General features: G+C 46.2%; 1 protein-coding gene and 1 long non-coding RNA gene across 7 annotated transcripts in view; one reads left to right on the plus strand and one right to left on the minus strand.

Moving 5' to 3' along the window:
• The first annotated feature begins 7,500 nt into the window (after window positions 1-7,500).
• The window catches only part of SFXN1 (sideroflexin 1), a 38,413-nt gene continuing 25,115 nt past the window's right edge, over window positions 7,501-20,798 (plus strand). For all 5 annotated transcript variants that reach the window (XM_059174340.1, XM_059174343.1, XM_059174342.1 and 2 more), the window contains exons 1-2: window positions 7,501-7,638; window positions 20,416-20,590. In XM_059174340.1, coding sequence (XP_059030323.1) covers window positions 20,427-20,590 — 164 coding nt within the window. In that variant the 5' untranslated portion in view covers window positions 7,501-7,638; window positions 20,416-20,426. The remainder of the gene's footprint in view (window positions 7,639-20,415; window positions 20,591-20,798) is intronic.
• On the minus strand, window positions 10,209-12,429 carry LOC131831935 (uncharacterized). Of its 2 annotated transcripts, none has more exons than XR_009353869.1 (4): window positions 12,260-12,429; window positions 11,484-11,629; window positions 10,913-11,024; window positions 10,209-10,393 (listed from the first exon to the last, which is right to left on the minus strand). It is a non-coding gene; the product is annotated as an uncharacterized LOC131831935 (long non-coding RNA). The 2 variants fall into 2 exon arrangements; XR_009353868.1 differs by having other exon boundaries at window positions 10,913-11,058.

Raw genomic sequence — 20,798 nt, forward strand, 5'->3', positions numbered from 1 at the left:
GCGCTGGGCTGCTCTCCTGACCATGACCCAGCTAACCCTGGAGAGCCTTGGAGCTTGAGTCCCTGGTCTCCATCAGCCTGGTGTATGGTTACTGGCGTGCCTTCCACCGTGCGCCGTGAAGTTAACAGCACCTAACCTAGAGTCACAGAAGCTGTGCAGCATAGGTAGATGAGTTCACAGCTCTGAGCCCCTCTCTGCCTTCCAGCAGCTCACTGATGAGAAGAGGAAACAGATGATGATCACAAAAAGATACGTGATGAAATAAGCACTTTAACAATATTAACACCAAAGCACGATTTATTTCCATTCACACCAATGGAAAGTACAATAAAACAGCTGGCAAACTGAAGGGCAGCTTCCTGGAGGAGGTGTCTTTCGAGCTGGGCTTTGAAGGATGGGTATCGGTTTGTCCAAGAATCAAGACTCTCTGGGAGAAAGGCATTCCAGGCAAAGTGTGTGTGGAAGCAGGAGGAGGACAACAGCCTGGCGCATTCTGGAAGCAGTGAACCGGTAGATGTATCTGCTGCAGGTGTAAGGCAGGAAGTGAAACTTACTCAAGTTTGAGGTCAGTATCAAAAAGCCTTGAATGCCATATCAAGGAGGTTGGACTTTATCTGGAGGGCAAAAACAGGCTTCCAGTTGCAGAGTAACAAGAGCTTCATATCTTGGAAAAATCACTCTGGAGGCAGAGTTCATGGGTCAAAGCACATCCACCAAACATTGAGAACGAAATGCAGAAAAAAAAAATCAAAATCTGCCCTCGTATCTGTAAGAAGTTTGTAGATGAATGTTCTCGGCAGCTTTATTCATAACCCTAAACTAGAAACCTTGTAAATTCTAAAAACAGAGTTCTACACAGTGAGAAAAAACAAGCTACAACTAAATCCAACAACACAGATAAATCTCAAAAACACACCCAGTGAGGGACGCCTGGGGGGCTCAGTCCCTTAAGCATCTGTCTTCAGCTCAGGTCATGATCCTGATGTCCTGGGATCCAGTCCCGCATGAGGGGGAAAAAAAATCCCAGCTTCTCCCTCTGCCTGCCGCTCCCCCTGCTTGTGCTCTCTCCCTCTCTGTCAAATAAATAAATCAAATCTTAAAAAAGAAAAAAAAAAAATAGTGAGTAAAAAAAGCCAGACACACACACACACACACACACACACACACACACACAAAAGCCAGACACACACACACAAGCATATACTGTACAGTTCCATTTAGATGAAGTTTCAGAACAGACAACCCTAATTAGAAACAAGTGATAGATAGAAATCAGAAGAGTGGGTAATAGTATCAGGATAGTGTTACATCTGGAGTGGGAGTGTAGGGTTAAGGTTAGGTTTAGGGAAATAGGACAAAACAGAGAAGGAGGGGCCATAGGCCATGGTGACAAGTTTTATTGTCAGTAAAACACACAAAACGGATTTTCTTGTCAGCAAAATCGGGAGATAGTGAGGATTTAAAAATAAGAGACAACATGATCTGATTCACCTTTTCAAACCATCAGGCAATGGATTTTTAGAGGCAAGAGTGGAAGTGGAGATGGAAAATGGGGCACAGAGGAGCGTGATGTTTAGTTTCCTGGGTCAGCCAGGCTAGGCTGCAGACCCAGCTGCTCCATGAAACACCAGCCTGGGTACCGCGGTGAGGATATTTTGCAGATGTGGCTCACGCCTACGATCCGCTGACTTTACAGAGAGAACACTAGCCTTCCTACGTGAGGGTCTGCCGTGTCCAGTCAACTGGAAGGGCTTGCGAGCAAAACCGCATTTTCCCAGAGACGTTCAACCTCTCAAGACCGCAGCATCAATTCCTGTCTGGGCTTCTAGCCTGCTGTCCTGTCCCACAAATGTCACACTTGCCAGCCCCACCCCACCCACATCACGTAAGCTAATTTCTTATCAGAAATTTTTCCATATAGGGCCCGGGGCTCAGTTGTTAAGTGTTTGCCTTTGGCTCAGGTCATGATCCCGGGGTTCTGGGATCGAGCCCTGCATCGGGCTCCCTGCTCAGCGGCAAGCCTGCTTCTCCCTCTCCCTCTGCCCCTGCTGGTGTTCCCTCTCTCGCTGTACCTCTGTCAAATAAATAAAATCTTAAAAAAAAAAAATCCTCCATAAATGGATACAAAGAACTAGAGATATACCCTATTGGTTCTAATTCTCTCAGGAACTGATTGATACAGGCAGTTCACCCCTCAGGGTTCCGGTGCCGACCAGAGAAGAGGATTGTGAAAAGGACTTCCCTGCACTCCACTCAAAGTGGGCACACAAATACTGTTACTGCCAAAACCCCACAAAAGCAAATGCACCTGAGTGGATAGTGTATAAGAGAGACCCCTCACTGGCTAGAGTGGATGATGATACACATCTGCTCCGTTTCACGGTCATTCCAACAACTAAGGACCCTTTCCTCAGAGGTCTGTCTTGAGGACACTCCCGGCCACCTCTCCCTGCTAAATGTAGCCTTAGCACGTTCTACCACTCTATTCTGGTACCCATTCACTGTGTTTATTGTCTGTCTCCTCCTTCTAGAATGCCAATGGCCTGAGGGCAGGGGGTTAAATTTATTCTTTTCAATGTAGACTCCTGAGCCCCTGGAACAATTACTAATAAATAATTGGTGTTCAATAAGCATCGATTGAATAAAAGCAGGAATGAACGAACAACAAAGATTATAATGCAATCTGAGAAAAATATTTATGAAGTCTAACTTTATTTTATTTTATTTTTTATTGAATGATAGTAAAGCAAAGTTTATGGAGCCAATGGTACAAAGCTCCCAAAGTGGGGGAGGACTGGATTGCCCTGAACTCTGACTTTAAATGAAGACCATAGATCATAAAATAAGCACATCACGATCTAACCACATATTCAGCCAACACGTACTAAATCCACCACGTGCCCTGGACTGTGCTAAACACAGATGGAACTTGAGTGAGATCATGGGTTGTTGCTGTTTTTTGTTTTGTTTAAATTTTAAAGGGGTTTTTGGTCTAGAGAGAAGACAGGTCTCTAACACCATAGTGGAAGAGTGTGAGGTAAGTGCCCACACAAAATTTATGAAGTGCTCACGGGGCCATGAAGCTGGGACTCTGGCGACAACAGTTCTCAAACATTGAGCCTCTAACATTGAGCTTCTGTGGCCAGGCACCCTGATAAGGTCTGCATATATGTCTTCTCTGGTCATCTTCACAACAGCACCGTAGAAACTTCAGAGACAGAGAAGCTAAGGCACAGAGGTGTTAAGGAGCTCATCAGTTTAGGGTCTCAAAGTCAATCAGGGCAGAGATGGACTCCGAAGCCAAGCTGGTCTGCTTCCAGATCCTGTGTTCTTAGCCCTGGGCCGCGTGCTTCCATCATATGGATGGGAAGTGGGAACTCAAGCACAGAATGAACAGAAGTTTGATGGGTCAGAAAAGAAAAGAAAATGCTAGAAGAAAACTTAGCTTAAAAATAGAGCATGGAGTGTGTATGAACTTTTCCAACCTTTTCAAATTCATGTGACTGTGTATTTATGCTATCATCATAAATGCCTAACATAATCTGGAACTTAAAGTTTTCACTAGAAGCCTAATATTAAAAAAAAAATGAGGGGCACCTGGGTGGCTCAGTGGGTTAAGCTGCTGCCTTCGGCTCAGGTCATGATCTCAGGGTCCTGGGATCGAGTCCCGCATCGGGCTCTCTGCTCAGCGGGGAGCCTGCTTCCTTCTCTCTCTCTCTCTCTCTCTGCCTGCCTCTCTGCCTACTTGTGATCTCTCTGTCAAATAAATAAATAAAATCTTTAAAAAAAAAAAAAAATGATCTCGCTAAATTCCCCGTTCTATTGTGAGGAAAAATTCATCTGGTGATATACTCAGCAAGATCTTTCTTCAGCTCACTGAACTTTTAGTATGCTCAGAAATGCATCCCCTTCTTTGCTGACTTAAACACTGTTTTCTTTTCACCATGCCCCAAATGGTTCAAAGTCCATATTAAAACACAAGCGTTTTGCAACCTTTGCCAGTTGCAAGCCTAGCATGAATTCCCCAGCACTCTGTCCCCTCATCAACAAAGCTGGACACCATCTTAGCTTCCATACTATCTGAGTTTCCAAAAGGCTGTTATTTGAAACAATGGTAGGAACACATGTGGACACTTACTTTTCATTCTCACATCCTCAGTTCTTTTCCACTTCTTCCCTCTGTCTCCTTTTCCAACTTTTTCAAATTTAGTGGCACACGGCTCAGATGTCACCCATTCTATGAACCCCACCCCAAGTCAATCAGGAATAGAAATCTAACTGGAAAGAGCTTTGTGATTTAAAAAAAAAAAAAAAAAAAAAGTGTACGTGGGTGGCTTTGTTGGCTCCCATAACTGGAGGCCCAGGAGCCCAGGTTGGCTGAGCCAGGGCCTGAAATGATGTCATCTGAACTTTGCCTCTTTCGTCTTTCAACTTAGTTTCTCTTCTGCAGAGTAGCAGAAGGTCTGCCCCAGCAGACAGGCCCTGATCTACATTCTCCCAGCTCAGTAACCCCCATAGGGGCAGGGGAGGGGCACGAGACCACCTATAAATTCAGGACAGCGTTCTGTTTAGTCCAGCTTGGGTCTTGTACCCAGGACCATGGTGGGCATGAGAAGATAAATGATTGACAATCTGACCAGGATCAAATGAAGTGAGATGAGGGAGCTCCACCAAAATAAGTGGGGGTGCTGGGAAGGCAAAGAAATGCACATGATGACAGAATTTGCATTACAGGATATCCCCAATTCTCCCCCTGCCTGTATATCTACACATATTTGTGATGTCACTTTACAGCTCCTCCAATCCAGAGACAAAAACCTATTTTCCCCTGAATCTGGGCTGGGCTTGTAATTTGGTTTGACCAGTGTGGGATGAAGTGAAAGTGAAGGTGTTTCAGTCCCAAGGCTTGGCCCTAAGAAGGCTTGAGTTTCCTTCCTCTATCTCTCTCTCCCTCCTCTGTACTGGTGTTTTTCTGTCCACTTGTCCCAGCTGAGGGTCCAGATATGAGAGAGCCCTGCTAAGACCCACAAAGCCACCGACAGTCCACAGCTGACCAGACACATGAGCAAGCCTTGCTGAGCCCAGCTCCCATCAATACAACTGCCAGTCAACATAGCCCCAGAAACAAAAATAAATGTTCCTTGTTGTGTATACTCCTGTGGTTTTGTGGTTCTGCTATAACATTACTGTAGCAACAGATAACTGATACACTGTCTCTGTTCTCTGGCTCTTGCACAGCATTTTGCAGGCGGGTTAGGCAGTCCCCCTTCCCAGCCCTCACAGCCCTTAGTCAAACAGCCCACATTATACTGTTGCAATTTTTTATACTGAATTATAATCATTTCTTGTAATTATTTATTTCCGCGTCTATCTCTTTGCCAACAAACTCTGTGAAGGAAGGACTTTGTTTTTTTTTTAATCTTTTTGAACCAAACATTTGGCACACGTTATGGTAAAGAACAGAAACTGGTTCAACATTCATAGGAATTCTGAGGATAAGGAATGCCACCAAAAAAACTATTTGTGAAACCTCTGCTAAGTGCCCAGATCACTAGCCTGCTGGAGTATCTTTACTTATGTGTGGGGGCCATTTGTTTTTCCTTCTCTGTAAACTGTAAATTCATGATTTTGTCTTTCCATTGGGTTATTTCTTCTTGCTAGTTTGCAAACGATTTTTGGTAATATGTTCTGGGTAGGTATTCTTTACCATATCCGCACATTGAAAATATTTCCTCCCGGTCCATGAACTTTTCACTTCTCTTATGTGTTCATTGGTGAGCTATTTTCTGAGATTTCCTGAGGTTTAACTTTTCAATCCTTCCTTTATATTTTGTACTTTTTGTGCTTATTTAAGAATGTCTCCTTGGGGCACCTCGGTGGCTCAGTGGGTTAAAGCCTCTGCCTTCGGCTCAGGTCATGATCCCAGTGTTCTGGGATTGATCCCAGCATCAGGCTCTCTGCTCAGCAGGGAGTCTGCTTCCCTCTCTCTCTCTCTGCCTGACTCTCTGCCTACTTGTGATCTTGTCTGTCAAATAAATAAAGTCTTAAAAAAAAAAAAAGTCTCCTTATCCCAGGGTCATAAACATACCATCCTATATTGTCTGCTAAAAACTTGGGAGTTTTGTTTCTCATACTCTAGTCTTTAATGCATCTGGAGCTGAGTTTCATGTATGGTATAAGGTAGAGATTCAATTGCCCCAGTATCATTGAGTATTTATCCTTGCCCCCTCACTTGGGATGCCAGCTCAGAGCACATTTCTGCACGAGCAGGGTCTGTGTCAGGTACCTCTCTCTGGCTGTCCCAAGCTATTTGTTGATCCCTCACAAACACACTACCTCCCCGTATTTTTAGGATGAGTCACTCTACCTTATCTTTTTTTTTTTTTTTAAGATTTTTATTTATTTATTTGACAGAGAGTGAGAGAGAGATCACAGGTAGGCAGAGAGGCAGGCAGGGGTGTGGGAGGGGAGCAGGCTCCCTGCTGAGCAGAGAGCCCAAGGCAGGGCTCGATTCCAGGACCCTGAGACCATGACCTGGGTGGAAGGCTTAACTCACTGAGCCACCCAGGCACCCCTCCACCTTACTTTTTCTTCAGAATTGTTTTGGTTATTTCTCACTATTTTTCCATATATGCTTTATAGTTATCAAGTTGTAGGGACACACTCTTACACACTGGATTTGTCAGAATTTTGTTTGGAATTGCATTGTATTTCTAGGTTATTTGAGGAAGAATTTATGACTTTAAAAATAGAATCTTCTCCATGAACATGATGTGATTCACCATATATTAGATTTCATCTGCCCCCAAGATATACCCAAGAACCCAATAATTCTCACCAACTCAGCTGTATCAGCAGGGTCCAAGCCAACCGGGTAGCCTCCCTCCTGGCCTCTTTCTGTCTCATGACCTTTCCATACCGTACCCAGAGCCATTCTTTCCTTTCCTTTCCTTTTTTCTTTCTTTCTTTCTCCCTTCCTCTCTTTCTTCCTTTCTTATTTATTTTGTGATTTTATTTATTTGACAGAGAGAGAGACAGTGAGAGAAGGAACACAAGCAGGGGGAGTTCCCACTAAGCAGGGAGCCCAATGCGGGGCTTGATCCCAGAGCCATAATCCCGAGATCAGGACCAGAGCTGAAGGAGACGCCTAGAGCCATTCTTTCAAAGACCTAAGTCAGTTAGTGGCCCTTTAGCGCCTAAATTTTCCTTGTGGCACCAGCGGTGCCACACTCCACAATTTGGGAAACACGGCAAATGAGTGAGTGAATGGGTGGCTGCGGACTTTCTGCAAGATCCTGGCAATAAAGAAATGATCGAGTAGGGCGCAGTGCCCTCGGGGAAACCCAAACGGAAAGCAATGGCGCTGGCCTGAGCAGAGAGGGCCTCACAAGGCAGCGAGGATGAAGTTGGGAGCTGACCGCGGAGACCGAGAGCTGGGAGGAGCCAGCAGCGAAAGCGCGGGCACGGGGGAGAGCGCGGGGCTCCACGCGGCCGCGCTCCCTGTGCACGGGGACGCGCTCCGAGGGCGCGCACCAGGCGGCGGCGGCGCGCAGGGCCGCTCTGGCTGGAGAAGCGCTTCCGGTGCCGGGGCAGGCGGCGCTTTTCGGGTGCTACAAGCAGCGCGCGCGGCGGGGAGCGGTGAGTGGCTGGCGGCGGCTCGGGCAGGGCTGGGTGGCGAGTGCGCAGGGAGCCCCGCGGAGGGGCGTGGGCCGGGGAGGGGGCGCGCGATCGCGGGTCTGTAGCGCGGAGAGCCCCCCTACTTCCCCCGGCGGGAGTTCGGGAGCCCCTGGCTGTGCCGGCGATTCCGGAGCCGAGGGGCTGGGGGTGGTCCCTGCACCTTAGGGACCCCTGCCCTCCCTCTGCCTGGTACCTTCCCCGCCTGCAGCAGCCTGACCTACCCCTGAGGTCCCCCTGAGCGACGTGATGGAGTGCGTCTCGCCCCGGACGGGAAGGGGCTCTACCCATCCACGCCGGCACGCGCCCTGCCACTCTGTGCCCGACTGCCGCGTGACGAAACTCCCCGCGGTGAGGCCACCCAAAATGGCTGCCGCGGGGACAGGCCACAGCGCTACGGGCTCGAGGGGTTGCCTGGTGACCAGGTGTTACCGACCCCCGTGCCCCCACATTCCTAGCCCTTGGCTTCTCCTCCTGGCGCACAGCTGGGCTCCGGGGTCAGAGAGGAGACCACCTGGCCTCTGCCCTGGAACCCTCAATCTTTCAGGAAAGAGGTGAGAGAGTGGTCCTGGACCCGCCTTGCATCTCTCCATGCTCTCTTGATCTTTCCCACGTGTCACAGATCTCTAACCTTCCCAGAATGACAACCATGGCATCCACTAAGTGTATGTAGGTGACTTAGGTCCATTGACTTATACATTCTTCCAATCCTGTGAGATTGTGGATTTTGCTTTTATGATCTCAATACAAAAGCTGGTGGTACTCAGAGAGGTTGAGTAACTTGCACAGGTCACACAGTTGGCTACCTGTAAGGCAAGGCCAAGTCTCAGCTTAAATGTTACTTGCTCAAAGATGCTTTTCCTTGACTGTGTTGTCTAAAACTGAGACCTCAGGCAGGCGTTTTTTGTTAGGCTACCCCTGTGTTCTTTTCTTAAATAGCATCTGTCATCAGTTGAAATTAACTGTGTTTCCTTGCTGGTTTTTTTTTTTTCTCATCTCCTGACTAGGGCCTATTTTTGTCTTGCTCACCTATCCCTCCCTGCATCCAGCAATTGCTTGTACCTGGTAGACCCTCAATGAATATTTGTTGAGTATCTGAATGAAAATGCCTACTTCTGAGTGACTTCAGAGCTCAGGCGCTTAACCACTTCATGGACAACTGCCTTCTGAACACCCACTGCATTCTGTTCGTACTTTTCTCAAACTCAGAATCCCTTCTTCTGCCTTGCCTTCTAGAGTTTGACTTGGGCGCCTCTTGATGTTCTCTTCCATTGTCTATCCCCAGTTTCCAGGCGTTGTAATAGGTGGGAACCGGGTATGTAAGTAAATAAGGAGGCTTTGTGGCTCTTATGGTGCTGGACCCAGACTTGACATACAAGATGTATAAGAAGAGCAGGGGAGGATGAGTGGAGGCTCGACCAAGAAGTTCTGGGACCTAAGTAGGTCCTTTCTCCCTTTAGGATTGCAGGTATCTAGCTTGCAAAACAACAATTTGGAAGGAAAGATCTATCTGTTCCCCTCTAGCCTAGGCCTATGTATCATCGCTCCAGGTATGCGTTCAAGGTGTTTTAAGCCCATGGACCTTCAGGACAAGAATATCTGTGGTTGTAGTTGTCAGAGAGGAACCCGTATAGCAAAGGCTGGTTGAACTTCAGGGTCAGTCAGATGTAGAATGCTCTTAATACTCTGTAGAAGTTTTATGAAATCTCATGTGGATGGGTCGAGAGCGGTGCCACCTAGGAGGAAGCATCCATCCCCCACCCCTTCTTTACTTCCTGGGGAGAAAGCTTAGAGGCTATCCAGAGCAGCAGTGACCCTAAGAGCCTGTCCATCATCCAAACTTTTTGCTCTCCAGTCCCTTAGAATAAAATATGGCATCTATACCCGTCCTACTGTGCAAACAATGGTCAGATGTATTTAATTGAAGTATAGTCATGGGTGGAACCCACCTTTTATATGAGGTTAAAGGTAAGAAATCAGTATCAATAAGTCATAAAAAGGCTGACTTAGCTACCATGTGAAAAGTTGTTAAGTTAGAATAAGTATCAGACCTATGCATAAATATACAAAGTTCAAAGTTACCAAGTTTTAGTTAGCTATTACTTTGTCCCATGTTTTCAGAGACATTATATGTAACCTGATTTGACTCTTTCAAGTGGGTAGTAAAATAAATACTCAACTGAATGCATCCAAAATATTACAGTTTGGTAGCATTTTAACATTTTTAGAGGCTGATGCCACCATCTGAAGTAAAAAACCAATAGAATTTTTTTTAAATGGTTGAGAACTTTACCCATTCTAAGTAAGTGATTAAGAAACCCACACCCCGGGCGCCTGGGTGGCTCAGTGGGTTAAGCTGCTGCCTTCGGCTCAGGTCGTGATCTCGGGGTCCTGGGATCGAGTCCCGCATCGGGCTCTCTGCTCAGCAGGGAGCCTGCTTCCCTCTCTCTCTCTCTGCCTGCCTCTCCATCTACTTGTGATTTCTCTCTGTCAAATAAATAAATAAAATCTTTAAAAAAAAAAAAAAAAAGAAACCCACACCCAAAGTTGATTTAAGGCCCGGAGTATGGCTGATGATTGCACTGTCCCCGGGATGTTCTCAAGTTAATCCAAGAGTGGATCTGCATTGTGGGGTCGAAGACAGGGTGAGGAGGAAGCCGGCAGGGAGACAGGTAGAAGGCAGTAATTCTCCATGCTTTCTTGATTCTAGAAAAGCCCCCTGGAATAGAGGAGAGTGTGCAACAGAAAGCCACTGATGAGTGGAAATTCATTTTGAAGTAGTCTTGTTCTTTACCCAGGATTCAGCCTTCTGGTCTATAATTTGATCTCCTGTGTGGCCACACCCATGAGAAAGGAATGGGGTGTGTGGACAACCAGCCCAAAGCCAAACAAATTAGTAAATGGGCTTTTTAGGCTCCTCTGGTTAGGGTGATTACCCTTGGCAGCCGCATCACCCCTGGGCTCCCACGGGTCAGAAGCGTGACAGAAAGACAGACAAGCAGCACTTCTGGGCTCTGCTATCTTGGGGGTGATGCTTGATTTTTCTGAGCAGCTCTACAAATAAGCGGCATTTTCTTGGAGGACTGAAATAAGGATTTCGCATCTCATAATGCCTTAAAAGCCTAGTGTCTGGCACATAAAGGGTGCTCAGTCCTGTCCCCCAGACAGTGACTTTGGCAGGCTGTTTTGCACCTGCCCAGCCCCAAGTAAGCAGACCAGGACGACCCGGCTTTCTTACCTCGTTCAAGCCTCTTTTAGAGTTGTGTTAGTCACCAGCAAGTTTCCAGTTTAATAATGTAATTTCCATTGTTAATTTTTAGCCAGGTTTAAAGGTCTTTGTTAGTAAGTCCCTGATGAAAAACACATTCTCTGTTAACTTGTTACCTGCAGAATTTTGAAAGAAAATTTTTTTGCCAATTTAAGTATTTTCTTGGCATGTAGCTGAAGGTCGGAAAATAAAGTTTATCTTGGAGAAAACTGATTTTTGTTGGACATTTCTGATCATCTTCTTCAGGCACCCAAGCTCCAGTCCTTTGCTCCCACAACCCCATCACCCCCCCAACACACACACACACCAGCAGCAACTGCATTTATGGGCAGGACTTCAGCCAGTGAGGACAGAGCTCCCATTCTTGGGAGACTGGCTTATTAGACGTGTGCCCTGCCTTTGTTTAGCATTTGACAGTTAATAAAGGTTTAAAAGCCATCTGGTACACCTCAGCTTACTAATCCTACCAACTCTGTGAGCCGACTCTTTCCTCCATCTTGTAGATAAAAATACTGAGGCTCAGAGATGGGAAGTGACTCACTCGGTGACATGGCTCGAAAGGAAGTGACAGATCAGGACTCTAGTCCACACTGCGCTTGGTCCAGTCCAGTTCTGATTCCAAAGGTTGTCCGGGTAAGGTGCTCAGAGGGCCAGGCCACAGGGCAGGGAGCTAGCCTCAGCAGAAACCTGCCAGAAAGAACAGGCCAAGCCACCAGCCCGGAAGTCATTTAAATGTCCTCGCTAGTCCTGCAAGAGGCTCAGGGTCTTCCCTCAACCGGTCAGGCATTGGGTCATCTTTTGTGTATTATTTTTATGTTCTTTCCAGCATAATGTTCCCAAATTTACCTAATCAGAGGATATTGCCGGTGTACTTCTTAAAAATCTAACTCCTAAGCCTCACCACAGCTCTGCTGAATCAGACTCTCCAGGGAAATACTTCCCTTCACACAGTGGCACCCTTCCTCACTCAAGCAAGTTCGCTACCCACCCCTGGAAACTGAACTGTTGTGAGGGTTGGATGAGATGATAATACAAGGAAAGCTCTCGTATTGTTATTAAATTAGTGGTTATTATGAAGCAGTATCCTGATTTTATTGGTAAAGATCCAGGAACTTGGAGCCCTGGGCTCAGGTGTGCGAGACCACGGCATCATCGCTGGAGCTGGGATGTGAGCTCAGGCCTGCTGTCTCCACAGACACAGTCACCTGACCAGTACACACCGCTTCCCGCCTTCTCTCTGCCCAGGGATCCCCAGTTACAGTCCAGCTTGGATCCAGGAACGCAAGCTCAGCTCACAAGCTCGTTCAGTGAACTTACCTGGAAATGAAACTGATCACCATTGCCTTGCTGGTGCAGACTTCACCAGCCATGAGGCTTATGTGCGGTGGAGGGGGGCCTGGGCCTGGGAGTGAGCGGGTGGTCCTCACCCTTGCAGAGCTGTGTGCTGTGTGCTGACGGTGTGACGTCTAACCAACCAGGGAGGCAGAAATGCCCTCCCAGAGCTGTTCAAGAAGATGGTGATGTAGTTTAAATAATGCCCTGGGGAAAGATGGAGTTCATTAACATTGCCAGCCGGCCTGTAATAGGTCATGCCTCATAAGTGGAAGGTATTTGTCATGGCACTCATTTGGGCTTTAAAAGTTTATTAACTTGGAACAGAAAAAAAAAAAAAAGTTTATTAACTTGGGGCACCTGGGTGGCTCAGTGGGTTAAGCCTCTGCCTTCAGCTCAGATTACGGTCCCAGGGTCCTGGGATCGAGCCCCGCATCAGGCTCTCTGCTCAGTGGGGAGCCTGCTTCCTCCTCTCTCTCTGCCTGCCTCTCTGCCTACTTGTGATCTGTCTGTCAAATAAAGGATTTTTCCTTTAAAAAAAAAAGTTTTTAAACTTGGAGTACATGGTGGTGCAGTTGGTTGAGAGGCCAACTGTGGTTTCAACTCAGGTCATGATCTCTGGCTCATGAGACTGAGCCCCAAGTTCAGCTCTGCACTCAGCGTGGACTTGCTTGGGAGTATCTCTCCCTTTTCCCCATTGCCTGCTATGTCTCTCCGTTGCCTGCTATGTCTCTCTCTCTAAAAATAAATCTTTTTTTAAAAAAGATTTTATTTATTTATCTGAAAGAGAGAGCGAGCAAACACGCAGGGGGCAGCAGCGGGAAAGGGAGAGTCTGCTCAGCAGGGAGCCTGACACGGGGCTCAATCCCAGGACCTCAGGATCATGACCAGAGTGGAGAGCAGTTGCTCAACCAACTGAGCCATCCAAGTGCCCCTAAAAATAAAACCTGAAAAAAAAAAAAAAAAAAAAAAGCTTATAAACTCCGCAACTTGGCTATTAACAGATTTCAGAGCAGGCTTACTCCATTGAAATAATGGTTATTTTGAAAAGTGTATAGATTTAGGGGCGCCTGGGTGGCTCAGTGGGTTAAGCCTCTGCCTTCGGCCCAGGTCATGATCCCAGGGTCCTGGGATCGAGCCCCACATCAGGCTCTCTCCTTGGCGGGGAGCCTGCTTCTCCCTCTCTCTCTGCCTGCCACTCTGCCTACTTGTGACTTCTCTGTCTCTCTCTGTCAAATAAACAAATAAAATCTTTAAAAAAAAAAAGAAAAGTGTATAGATTTGGATACAGGAGTCATTCAACAAGATCAGTGATCTGGTAACTCAGTTGAAGCCTTTATCAGCAGAGCTAAGTGATGGCCATACCCAGTAAGTTCTATGTGTGAAGCATGTCTACAAGTTTTTCTGGGGAAATTTAGGTTGCATTCATTAAAATGTTTTGTTTTGTTTTGTTTTTTCAATTTACGGTTTACTGTATGTGGGGTCTTTCCAAACCCAGGATCAAGTTAGTGCTGGGTGCAAGAGAGGCCCTCAGTGAATACTGAATGCATAAAGTAACTTTGTGAATGAATGAATGAACATAAAGACCTGGAGAAATTTATTTTGATGAGGCTCCCTGAGACTATATTTCTTAAAACCTTAGCCAGGATATTGAATTTGAAGCTATTTTCCTCCGAAGAGATTATTTCTGTCCCCTTTCTGGGGTCAATTAGTGAATCAACATATATAATATATAAAATAATCTCTTTAGAAGTGACTCATTTAAATGCAGTCTAATCCTCTAATGGTTAATGGTCCCAGATAACCACGTCCTGAGTTCATTGTAAGTGATTTTGTCTTTAAGTGATAAAGCCTTGACTACCTTCTGATAGCGAAGTGATGTCAGTCAACCACAGAAAACTTTTTAAAAGCTCACTGTTTTTTTTTCTCCTACAAAGAATATTTTAATACCTTTAAAATACAATTTTTTCTTTAAAATTACTCATGGAAAAGATTCTTAAGTCTGCATTAACAGCTCAACTGGTGAAACTTCAGGAGACTTCTTACAGCTATGTAAGTATACAAGGAGGTCCTCTTCAGCAGCCATCTCCCTGTCAGGTCTCTGTTCTGGACTCTTAACAGCCTCTGTCTCCCTCAGCTCCCCTATTCCACCTGTTCAGGTCTTGAAAGCTCAATCTGTTGAACGTCAGACATGTGCCAAGATGATGTGGTGTAAACCATCACATTTGGCTGTGACCATCTGCAGTTATCAAACCCGCTGGTAACTGGCTCGTAAGTTCCGGCTGGGCAAGTTCTTCACTGAGTGCCCCCCCCCCACCGTGGCTGTGACATTCTGCCCCTCCTGTCTCTCTCTTTGTGGCCTCTCCGAATTCCGCAGTTGCGCACAACCGTCGAAGCCTCAGGTAGACACACAAAGGGAGAAGCCTCCCCACTGGTGTCTTCTGATTCTCGATGTGGCATCTTTCACTTGCTTCTGGTGTGATAAAACCACTCAACTCACACATTCTTGAGCACATTCCTTGGTGTCCTGTGCAGTCTGTGCCTTTAAGGTATGGCATTTCCCCTTACCCATGCTACTGCTACAATCCAAAGGGATATATGTTCTTCTCTGAGACTTTTTGTTTGTTTGTTTGGGGTGGTGGGGGGAAGAGACCATGAGCGACGAGAGGGGCAGAGGGAGTGGGAGAGAGAGAATCTTAAGCAGACTCCACACCCAGCATGGAGCCCAACACAGGGGCTCTATCTCACCACCCTGAGATCATGACATGAGCCAAAATTAACCGACTGAGCCACCCAGGCACCCCTCTCTGAAACCTTCTTTTGAGCCATACTAGTTCTTGTTCATTCCTGCTGTCCCCAATATCATCATAAAGTTGTACAACATAATGACTTCATCCAGTGTTCTCTGCAGAAATTCCTAGTTGCTGAGTACCTGTTATAAAGCTGCCAGAACCATGTGCTCAGCTGTGTTTGAGAACAACTCCCCACGAAGGTATCTGATCTTTGACCAGGTCCATCCTGGGTGGGGAGGGTGAAGGAACAAAGCCCAGGAACCGTGAACCTCCAGATGGCGGTGCCCGGTTGAACCAGACTGCAAGGAAATCAAACTGGTTCCTTTCTATCCCACCCCTGGGGACTTGGCTTCCTCCCCACAGAGGTGCCCAAGGTGGCTTTAGCATCCCCAACCCTCTGACTCAAACAGCTGCTCCTAGTATGCAGGGACCAGTGCTGCCCACCAGCCAGTGGGTGCCCAGGACACGGTGGTTTGACCAAGCAGTGACGCCCTTGGCCCAGCCAGCGGATGGAAAGGGGGCATGTCCACGGGACCCCCTACCACGTGGTGGCAAAGTCCCAATGCAGACACATTCCCCCTGGAGGTGGTTGCGGCGTCAGAGGCCCAGGTACAAAATACAGCATTTCTGCGGTGCTAATGAGAGGGGTCCCCAGCAGCACCTCAGTGCCCCCTCCCCCAGCACCCTGACTCAATGCACCAAGAGCTATTGCTTGGCCCTCAGAGCACCCAAACCTGGGGCGGGGGGGCCAGGGGGTAGATGACTACCACAGGGCCATGGGGGGACCACTCCTGGCCCCACAGTTTAATGTGGAATAGAACATAGATTTTTAAAATGAAAGTAGGCCTCTTGATTATAGAAACTGGTTGATTTATTTAGAGTTGAGAAAGTGAATTGTGCTTGAAGGTTCATGCATGAAAAGGTTTGTCTAACTGAAACATGGGAGTTGCAGTTAATAATTAAAATTTTACCTGGATTGAGATCAGCTGTCCTTGTAAGAATGTTAATATGGAATCCCCTGATTAGGCTTTTTTATTTTTTTTTGCAATATGTAGGGGCAGAGACAGGTTATCAAGGCTAGCTAGTCTTCTCATGCCAATATATAGTGCTATTTGAAATCCTTTCTAAGTAGGGAAAATAGTGCGGTATTAGTTTCCTATTGCTGCTGTAACAAATAACCACAAAGTTAGTGGTTGTAAAATAACACATCATCTTACAGTTCTGGAGACTGGAAGTTGAAAATGAGCCTGTGTGCCTTCTGGAGGCTCTTTGCCTTTTCCAGCTTCGAGAGTCTGCTCACATTCCTTGCCTTACCACCCCATATCACCCCAATCTCTGCTTATCTCACTGCTGTTCCTCCGACTCTGCCTCTCCTGCCCTCCTCTTGCGATCGCAGGGGCTCTTGCGATCACATCAGGCCCACCTGAATAAGCCAGGCTAGTTTCCCAGTCTCAAGATCTGTAACTTAATCACACCAGCAAAGTCCCTTTACCACAGAAGATAACATATTCACAGTGTGTGGGGCTAGGATGCGCACATCTTGGGGAAGGGGCATACAAGGCCCATCGCCATAAGCTTGTTCAAAGTTCAGCCTCCTTCCTCTCTTGCTGGGTAGGTAAGGGTTCCTTGGGAGCAAAATCTCGGATTCTGACCTACCTCTGCCATGAAATGTGGATAGTGTTCAGAGGGCCCACTGTTGTTGAGAGCTGGGATGGAATGTTCTGCCACAGGCACATAGTAAAGGCTTGCACTCTCAGACAAGCATCTATCCCAGTTCCTCGCCTGTAACACAAACTCCAAGCATTCCCCACCTCTCCCTTTTTCCTTTGCCTGTTAAAGACTTCATGAGGCCTTCACAGCCCTCTTGCTCACGTGCTCCCGAGTCGCCCCAAGCTCCCAGTCGTGCAGAACTTCACAGTGTCAGCACAGCATCAGTAGGAACGTTTGCCTTTAGAGGAATAAGGAGGGCCTCAAAGAGACCAGTTCTGTTCAGGTATTGATTGGTACACTTGGAGGGGAACATAGCTCACAGAGAGTGGTAGAGGAGAAGGAGGGAGCTGGCACACCCGTGCCCAGGAGTGCAGCCCCACTCTGGACCTGCAGCTCTTCTAATGGCACTGGCACCACTCGCGCAACCTGGACAGGTTATCTCCCTCTCCCTGCACCCCTCCTCCCGGGCCTCTGTTTTCTCTTCTGTATGGTACAATTAAAAACCGTGGGTTTTTTTTAAAGATCCTATCCAGCTCTTGTGCAATTAGGATGTTTTGATTTTATAAAGTAACCAGTTCCGTCAGGTCATGTTTGTGGCAATGTGACCTAAATGTTGCTTTCTATTTCAGAAATTGGAGATGGTCTGTTATGGTTTGTTAGATGATGTATGTTAGGCATAAAGGACAAATAGTGATGCGGAGGGTTGTACTTGCAGGAGAGAAAGAGTACTGAGCCCTCGCTTTTATGAGAGCCATCTGTATCAGATATCCACCAGGGAACGTAGCGACGGTTCGGGCCTGAGGGACGGCATAGGCAGCACAGAGAAACGCCGGGAAGGAAGCCGCCCCAGCTGCATGTGTGGCCACAGCCTGGTGCCCAGACTGCTGGAGGGCCGGACCAGAGCGCCGGCACAGTCCCACGGCCGGCGTCATGCTGGGCCTGCGGAATCTGCATCTCGAGGCAGGAGATAGTAATTGTCTTTGCAGGGATGAACAGTTCCCCAGGGAGGACGTTTGGTGTGTGTGTGCAGTCTCTCCCTGCTTGCTGCACTCATGGCTCAGAATTCTTAGAACTTGCAAAGACGACCGTCTCTGCAGTGTCCCCCTCCCGTAGACTGGCCCCTCAGGGTTGTATGCTCCTCTCCTCACCATTCCACCAGGGGGTGTCGCCACCTACCAAGGTGTTCTTCCTTTGGGCCAGTTGGTGTCTTGCAGGACACCGTGCTCTCCTTGCTTTTTCTCCCACTGGTCACTCATCGTCAGCCTCCTTTGCTGTAACCCCATCCGCTGAATCCCCTCCATGCCTGGGGGGCACTGAGGCATCTCAGCAAGGTGCTGGGTCTCTGCTGACACCTCTACAAACTTCTGCTGTTCTCCTGGATGTGAATTGGAGTTTTTGTTTTTGCTTTATTGCATGTTTTATAAGTAACACATGTGATATAGTCTAATACAAAGTTTAGACATTTCTTATACAATGGCACAGCTCTCTGAGGTCCATTATATTTCTTGCAACCTTGGGCTTCCTGCCCATGATGGGGATGTGTCCTAATTTGAGATTTAGATGTTTCTGTCACCACAGCTCAGTCAGCCAGAGCCCAGCGGGGACAAACCTGTAGGCCGACAGAGTCACGCTCACTGGCTTCCTACTTCGAGAGAGACCACACATCAGAGGAACAGAGTGTGCCTCACCAACAAGGGAGGAGCTAGAGCTTTTGGAGCATCTTGGGGAGCAGTGGACGTTCAGCGAAGCTTAGTGAAGTCCTATTCTGATTGGCTCCGACCAGGGCTGGGTGTTAAGGTCTAGACTGTCGTGGCCCCACCTCCCTATTTCCTTGGAAAGTACAAAGTTAAGAGAAACGTGGAATGCCGCGTCCAGAAACTCCCTCATCTGAGACTCCATACCTACGCAGGAAATCCAGACTCCTTTTCATTGTCCAGAGTGGGATGTTTCATTCTTTCTGTTTCCATTTCAAGTAGCAAAGTTTCTAACAGTGTGGGATTATAGAAGAAACAATGTCTCAGTGAGATCAGAAAGCCTTAGTCATTCAAAGAAGGGCAGTGTTAGGACACTTCATCGCTGTGACCTTGGGAGAAGTACGGCTTCCTGTTAACCTTGCACCTGACTTTGTGCTTATTGTTCCAGCTGGCTTTGCAAGTAGCGGGGCCGATTTTTACTTTCTCCGTCTCACTGACTAGCTGTCTCACGGGCACTGGATTCCTCCCACCCGTTGTCCTAACATGCTCGATTTTGACCCAGTGGGCTAGGATACATATTAGTTTGAGACTTTGATGAAGTATAAATGACCAAAGTGCTTAGCATCTGCACTTGGCATCGTAAGGTACCTAAGAACTTGAGAAGCACTAAAAAATAACTTAGTGGAAAATGACCTGGAAAAGAAAGCTGCTATTTGAACTGATAATAGAAACGTAGGGAAGGGAAGCAGGAATAACAAAAGAAAAGCAGTGGTTTGAAGCCTTCATAGGGACTCGGTCCTTCAGTCTCCTTAATGTCACACCGAGAGATCTGGTCTAAGGAGATCACCGGCTTTGAGGGAGAAGATCATAGACAAGGATACATTATTTATCATGGTGAAAAACTGAAAATAATTTAGACATTAAAGGTGTTGTTATATACCTAAAATGAGTATTTAGTGCCATGGGAAAGAACATGAAGTAGGCGCCAAAGGAAAAAAAAAAAAGAAAAATCAGGAAATTAAAATACAAAGTATGATATCAACTTTATTTTTTTATTTAGATGCTATGTATAAAAAATGTCTGCAAGGAATCACCAAAACATAAAGGACAGTTATCTCAGTGTGGCTAACTTATCAAAGATTCTGTTTCTTTATTCTATATTTTCTACAATAAACTTATATTATTCAGAGCATTACCATAAGCATGCATTACAATAATACAGTGCAGTTCTAAAAATAAGTGTGTATCACTCAGAGAAAGAAATTAGTTACTTTTAGGAAAAGAGTGATGGTTCTTAGCTGTAAAATAGGTATTATATGAGGGAGATTTTAGGCTACAGTGTTACTCGTATTCATGGGCTTGTCGGAATGTGTTTTTCCCACCTTGTCCCTGTTAGATTGAGGGACATAACTTTTTGCATTTTTGATTGGTGGTTTATATACTGAACAGGCTGACTGAATCTGAGTCTTTTTCTAATTGTAGTATTTTTAGCATGTAACCCTTTTTGGCATAATTAGTCACTTCTATCAGTAGAAGTAACAAATTTAGTAGACCAGAATGTAGTAGTAGCTTGGCATTGGTTGTTAGGCCCAGAAAAGGGATTTCAAACTTTAAACCCTATTACTACTGATGTTATTTTTAACTTTTTCTATTTCTACTTTTTCTGGAGTATTTCTAGGCTCCCTAAAGTTAAAGAATGATTAAATACTATGTATCTATCAGGAGAAGTATATGAGAAATTATTGAAATTTGGTTACGATCCATTGGAATATATGGACAAAGGAAGTTTAGGATTTAGATGGTCTTTCTGCCACTTATAGCAAAGTTATTTTTATAAAGAGGAATGTACATAAGTCTTTATCTGGAAATAAATGTGACTATAGAGTTTCTAAAATGTGTAGCAACACTGTTAAGTCTTCAGTAGACTTGTCTTTTGACCCTCTAGAGTCCAGGACTATGTCTGGAGAACTTCCACCGAACATTAACATCAAGGAACCTCGATGGGATCAAAGCACCTTTGTTGGACGAGCCAATCATTTTTTCACTGTGACAGATCCCAGGAATATCCTGTTAACCAACGAACAACTAGAGAATGCAAGAAAAATAGTGCATGATTACAGGTAACCTTCATGATTATGCTTTTTTGATTAATACGGTAATAGGTCATCATGTTAGCCTGTTTTCTTTTAAACCTTCACTTAGTGATTTTACAACTTTTCTTTTTTTTTTTCTTTTTTTTTTTTTTGCAATGGAATCGTCTTTACCCGCCCCCCTCCAAAAAAAGAGGAAATAGGAAGGCGTGTTTTATCCCCAGAGACTGAGCCTTAG

Source organism: Mustela lutreola, chromosome 5, assembly GCF_030435805.1.
Source record: "Mustela lutreola isolate mMusLut2 chromosome 5, mMusLut2.pri, whole genome shotgun sequence".
NCBI lineage: Eukaryota > Metazoa > Chordata > Mammalia > Carnivora > Mustelidae > Mustela > Mustela lutreola.